The sequence below is a fragment of the Dromaius novaehollandiae genome, chromosome 3 (genome assembly GCF_036370855.1).
Source record: "Dromaius novaehollandiae isolate bDroNov1 chromosome 3, bDroNov1.hap1, whole genome shotgun sequence".
NCBI lineage: Eukaryota > Metazoa > Chordata > Aves > Casuariiformes > Dromaiidae > Dromaius > Dromaius novaehollandiae.
The window spans coordinates 11,088,930-11,094,929 of record NC_088100.1 but is presented as its reverse complement, the minus strand read 5'-3'; the positions used below and the strand labels follow the sequence as shown (position 1 = coordinate 11,094,929).

The window sequence follows — 6,000 nt, the reverse complement described above, 5'->3', positions numbered from 1 at the left end:
TGCACCCTTGCTTGCAACTAGTTTTCGGTTTAAAGACTAGTTTCTGTGGAGGTCTCTGTCCTTGCTCGTCTTTATGATGACCTTGATGGGCAAGGCAGCCAGCATGGGCTTCAGTATGGCCTCCTCTGGCCTCCCCTGCATTGTCTTGAGTCAGCAGCCACCCGGAGGTGTGAGGGGACCGGTGAGAGCTTTGCCATCCCCCTCCCCTCTGCCAGCCCTCACTGCTCTCTTCCCTCCACTTGTGGATCAAGCTCACCACCACCACCACCACCACCACCACCTCCTCCTCCTCCTCCTCAGCATTTTACTCCCTTCAGCATCAGCTCTGCCCACAGGGAAGCAAAGGGGAAGATGCAGGACTTTCAGCACAGCCCCATCTACCACCACCCCAAAGAGCTCCTCGCAAGCCCCAGAGCTCAGGGCTGTGGTCCTGGCCCCATTCCGGGGGTTTCAGGTCACCTCCATGCCACCCCCACATCTTCCTGCAATGCTGAGAGGCAGGGATTTTGAAGGAGATGGGCCCACTCTGTCCCACAGAAAGGAGGAGAGGTGGTGCCCTCAAAAGCCTTTATCTGCTCTTCCCAGGGATGCTGCCTGTCAGAGTGCTTTGACTGGAGTGAGGACAGTCTGCTGCAGGGGGGAACACCACCTGCTGGGTCTCCATCCTCTCTGTCCCTGTGGTGGACACCGAGCCCCACTGTCCTCTCCCGCTTGCTACCTTTGGGGAACTGCACTGTGCCCACACCTGAAATGCAGCTGTCGCGAGCCAGGGACCTCCAGGCAGCCGGGAAGCCCATAAGAGCCCATATTTCAATGGACATGACTTTGTTAGGAGAGCTCCTGCTCCCTGGGAGGGCCTGGCCAGGAGCTGCTGCTCACTGGGTCCATGCCCCACCTGCACAGCTGCAAGGGGAAGAGCACAGTCAGCCAGGGCTGGGGGTTGGGGTGCCAGGAATGGGGCTGCTCTCTGTGCTCCTAACCAGCAGCACGGGGGGTTGCTCCCCACAGGCAACAGGAGCCAGCCTTGCTGTGTCCCCAGGGGGGCTGCTCCCACCCTGGCTCTGCCCCTTGCTATGCCCCGGCCTCGCTGGCACTGTGTCCCCATAGCATCCATCACTCCCATCAGGAAAGTCTCAGCGGAGAGCCCACCGAGTCCTTCCCCATCACCTCTCGCAGACAGTCCCAGGCAGCCCCTTCCCCCCAGCAGCCCTGGCGCTACCCCAGCCCCACAGACTACTGCACCCAGCCCCACTCACTCCAAGAGCGCAGCATCTGCAGCCTGGCGTGTCACTGTCACATGCTGTTGCTCTCCTCTGGAGATCCCTGCGGGAGCTGGCACTCTGCACTCTTGCAGCTCCTCTCCGCCCCTCCCCTTGTTCTTGCCAAATTAGGCCTTGATTTTTTCTAGGAGCTTGGTGCAGGCTCTCTCGAGGCACGGCAGGATGAGGACGAGCCCACAGCAGATGCTGCCCGGCAGAGGTGGTGTCTCCCTCTCCAGTGTCCTGTGCCCAGGCGCCACATGTGAGGGCAGAGGCCTGGTGGGGGCCTGGTGTGGCTGAGACCCCGCCTGCCCAGCTCGCAAGAATGAAGTTGTGGAAAGATGGAGCCCCTTTGCCTGCTGGGTGGGGGCAGCCCTTTCCTCCTGCCCCTGCTGCCTCTTGCCCCTGCCCTGGGGTGGGTGCCTGTGTGCTGCTCTTCCTGCGCCCAGGGCTGCAGCATCAGATGGAGGTGAGGTCTGCAAGCCTTCCTTGCCGGAGAGTCTCTGGCGCCGAGCTTTACCGCATTTGGGGCAGAGTCTCCTGGAGCTGGCTCTGTCCTTGGGGTTTCCCTTGCCCTTCCCCTGCTCTGGCTCCTCTGTTAATACCTGTTGGCAGACTTGCTCCAGACTCATTTTCTGCTTAAAGACAGGACTCCTTTGGCAGTCTCTGTCCTTGCTCATATTTGTGGTGATATTGGTGGGCAAGGCAGCCGGCATGGGCGCATCCTGCACTGCTCTCCGTCCCCTGCAGTGAGGGCAGCTTTCAGCCACATGTCTGCAGCGCTGTGAGCCAACGGGGTGCCCTCCTGTCGTGTCCTTCCTTGGGGCCCCAGCCTTGTCTGGGAGCCACACCAACATTTCCTCCAGCAGCTGGTTCTGCGCTTTGTGAGCAGCTTGGCTGGCCTTGTGGGAATCGATGAGGGCTGTGAGGAGCCCTTCCAGCTGGGAGACTGGAACACTGGTCCCTGCAGGGGCTGGAGCCGGTGGCAGAGCTGAGGGGCCCTCCTCACTGTGTTATCTCTTCTGGGAACATTTTCTTGGAGGAGCTCTCCTGGCTGCTGGCAGCTCTGGTGTCTCCATGTCCTCCCTGGAGACGCTCCAGCTCTCACGGGACTGGCCGTGTTTTTCCTGGGGGACACTCTTCTTTGATGGCAGCTCTGGTGTCCTCATGTCCTCACTGGAGCTGCTCCAGCTCTCATGGGACTGCCACAGTTGCCCCTGGTGAGCTCCCTTGCTCTGCAGCAACGCCTGCTCTGCCTGGCTGGGAGGGCAAGGGCTGCGCACATCCCCTTGTGTCCCAGGACCCTGATCCTTCCTGCTGGTGGCCAGCAGGGACTCCTCAGTGTCCTTGCTGCTGCTGGCTGTTCCCCCACACTCTCTTTTCCAGGCTGATACCTCCTTGTCCTTCCAAGACATCTCCTGTGCTGCTCTCAGGAAAGCACGTGGAGCAGAGCAGGCTTGACCCTGCTGCTGTCCCAGGCATGCCATGACAAGGTCTGTAGCCTCTTCCTTTTCAGGGCTCTCTTCCTCTGGCTGCCTCCTGCTCTGAGAGCTGAGTCTCTGCTCTCTCATCATGGGAGATGTGGGACACCTGCTCTTCTCCTGCTTGGGGCCTGGGGGCTCTTCTGCAGAGCACCTGGTCTGAGCATGCCTGGTCCAGTGCTGCAAGGGGGAGTGATATGGCAGCCCAGCACCTCTGTGTGGAGGGGGAGGCTGGGAGGCTTTTTGCCCTGCGACAGGGGCCGCAACCTTCTTGCAGGCCGGGATCCTTGCTGGCGGCCCAACACGCTGTTTTATCTGCTGATGTGCAGCTCTAGCTGCTTTTTGACAGTGTTGTTGAGGAAGGGCAGCTCCTGCACACTGGGAACCACCACCTCATCAGGCTCAGCATGCCACTGAGGTGTTCGAGGAGCTGAGCTTGGCAACTCCTGCTGAGGTTCACCCAGATTGGCTGACAGGCCTGCTTCCTGCTGCCATTCCTTTTCCTGGATGAGACACTCCAAGCTCTCCTTGCCATTCCAGCTGAAATCCAACTCCACAGCACTGAACTCGGCTTTGCCTGGGAAGGTTTGCCTCTGCATGCTGGAAACCTGCTCCGTGTCTGGCTTTGCAGGCAGTGGTGGTGGGCTAGGAGGCCAGGACAGGTCAGCGTGCAGGGATTTGCAGATAGCAGCCGGCAGCCCCAGGTGCATCTCAAGTTTCTTTTTCCGGACACGCTCCTCCAGGTCTTCTTGGGCATCAGGGTACAAGAAAGTTGTCTCCGTTTCCATGACGTGGAAGGCCAGCACCTTTGGGCATCGGGGGGGAACACTCAGGTGGGCCTGAAAGTGCTGCTGCTGCAGGCCACTGCCAGCCATGTGGCAGCTGGCCCCCACTTCCCTGCCAGGTGGGCGAGTCGCCAGGTCCTGCTGCTTCTCCTGGCTAGGCCGGGGATACGTGAGGACAGGCTGCACTCTAGAGCCTTGAGCCAGACCTTCTCCATCAGTGAAAGAGGAGAAAGACTCCCCTGAAAAAGAGCTGGCTTGGCTCCCCAAAGTTGAAGTGAGGGAATAATCGCTAGCAGGGGAGAAAGACGTCCCTGAAGAGAAGCTGGCTTCACTTGCTGAGTCACAAGTGATGGAGCTGCTGTTGATGGCCTCCCAGGTGAGCCTGTGTGAGAGGAAGGAGGTGAAGCTTGAGCCTAGCAGCCACAAGCTCTCCCTATGCCCCCTAAGGAGATGGCAGGCTGTGTTACTGCCATGGGGTCCGAGTGTGTGCCCAAAGTCCCCTGCCTGCCTGCCAGAACCCAGCAGGTCCCTCTCCCCTAGAAAAGAGGAGGACACTGTCAGCTCTGCTCCAGAGAAGAAAATCCCTCCCTAAAGGCCTCATCCCTCAGATCTGAGGCCCTTGGATTTCTCCTTGCTCTCCCCAAGCCATTCCCCCTCAGCCCATGCCCCCTACCCTGTCCCCTCCTCAGCTGTCTCACCTCTTTGAGGCCTCCTTCACAGATCTGATTATGTTATCAAAGTTCAGGTCCATCTCCCAGTGATCCGTGATGGGCGTCTCCAGGACTCCAGTGCATCTGCATGTGGGCAGAGGGCAGTATTAATGGGCTCTCTCTTGCTGGCGGCTCCCAGAGGGGGCTGCTGCACTACAGAGGGAAGGGCTCCACTTACGGTGACCCAGAGGACCCTGAAGACTCCTCTGGACCTTCCTCCCAGAGGGAAAAGGCTGCTGGAAGGGGAGATGGCAAGTGAGCGGATGGGGCAGTCCCTCACAGGAGCCCCGGCAGAGGCAGAGCGGGGCGGTGGATGTGTGGGGTCTCAGGGTTTCCTTTGCAGGGCACCTGCCCTTGCCCAGGAGCCGCTCACCTCTGGGCTCCTCATCGCTGCCCCTCCACCTTCTCTTCTTGCACCTGCCTTCCTACACAGGCAGAGAAAGCAGCCGGTGAGAGAGCAGCGTCTCTCCTCCGCAAGGGTGCCCTGGCTCCTGGGAACCACTGCACTGGCAAGGGGCAGGTCAGGGACCCGTGGGGAACTTTGCACTGGGCAGTCTGGCCATGGCCCGTGGCTACAGGGGCAGACCGAGGGCAGATGCAGGGGGGCCGGGAGAGTTTCCTGCCCTGCAGGTGATGGTGATGCTCCCATTGCTCTTTCTCACCAGGGCAGGCAGGCATTTCCCCAGCCCAGGCTGGTGCCAAAGGGAGGCTGCGTTGTGTGTGCAGCCCAGCGGTGCCCAGGACCTGCTGTCCCACCTTCCCAGCAGGATTTTCTCTTGTGGAAGAACCGTGACAGTTTGGACATGATTTTTAAATCCCCTCTTCAAAATGCACCTGTACAAGAGCTGCTGCAGTAGCAGCACAGGACAGTCGGGGCTGGAGCTGGCACAGCTGGGACCAGCTGCACACACGGGCTCTGCCTGCTCGTCGCCACCAGCCACGCAGGCACCAGCTAAACCAGGGCCCCACCAAGGCCAGGCCCGTCTCTGCCCTGACCCTCCTGGCCCAGGCTGGCCAGGGCTGGGCTGGGCAACTGCCTCCCCTTCACTCTGCCCAGGCAGCAAGACTGACTCCTACCTTGTGCTTGTTGAAGGTCAGCAGGAGGTAGAAGGTGAACACCAGCATCAGGAACCACAGGAAAGCTGGAGAGATGACACCGTCCATGGCGGTGGGGGAAAAGTTCATTTCTCAGGGATCAGGCCTCCCTCTCACGCGCCAGATCTGCACACAGGCAAAGGGCAACCTCCTTCTCTGCGGAGCCAAGGAAATATTGTCAGTTCCGTTACTGCATTCACAGCCTCCTCAGATCCTCAGCAAACACCTGGGATTATTATTCCCATTAGAGTTACAAGGAGACCAACAGCCCAAGTCCAGATTCTCTGGTCAGGAGAAGAAATCTTCATGAACAGGACAATTACTCTTTACAAACATCCAAGGATCTACCCCTTTGTTCAGGGGCAGTGCTCACCCTTCCTGTGGTCCCTGGGTCTAGGATCGACAGCAACAATCTTCTGAAAACACGCCGAGAAGAACAATCCTAAAAGAACAATTTCAGCGTCTGCTCCCAGGCTCTCTGTCTTTGTTGCTTCCCAAGCCAAAGACCCTTTTTATTCCCCACTGGGCTTTGGGCACTGCACTGGGATGCTCTCTTATCTGCAAGCCAGGCTCAAAATCTACCCCAAACACTGCTGGGTTTCCAATATCTTTTCAAGAATCCTTTGTATTTCAGCCTTATGTCTAAAGTAGGGGGAAGCTCAAATCACCC

The 6,000-nt window shown here is 59.1% G+C and overlaps 1 protein-coding gene across 1 annotated transcript; it reads right to left on the bottom strand.

The window, feature by feature from the left end:
• Window positions 1-2,370: 2,370 nt before the first annotated feature.
• LOC135327787 (uncharacterized) lies at window positions 2,371-4,277 on the bottom strand. The gene is made up of 2 exons (XM_064508363.1): window positions 4,224-4,277; window positions 2,371-3,907 (listed from the first exon to the last, which is right to left on the bottom strand). Exons 1-2 carry the CDS (start codon window positions 4,274-4,276, stop codon window positions 3,052-3,054), a joined length of 909 nt encoding a protein of 302 aa, XP_064364433.1. The 5' UTR covers window position 4,277; the 3' UTR covers window positions 2,371-3,051.
• Between the last annotated feature and the right edge of the window lie 1,723 nt (window positions 4,278-6,000).

Coding starts and splice junctions, on each gene's coding strand:
- LOC135327787 (XM_064508363.1), bottom strand. CDS start 4,276: ATGGACCTGAACTTTGATAACATAATCAGATCTGTGAAGGAGGCCTCA. Junction 3,908..4,223: donor GTGAAGGAGGCCTCAAAGAG/GTGAGACAGCTG, acceptor CCTCTCACACAG/GCTCACCTGGGAGGCCATCA.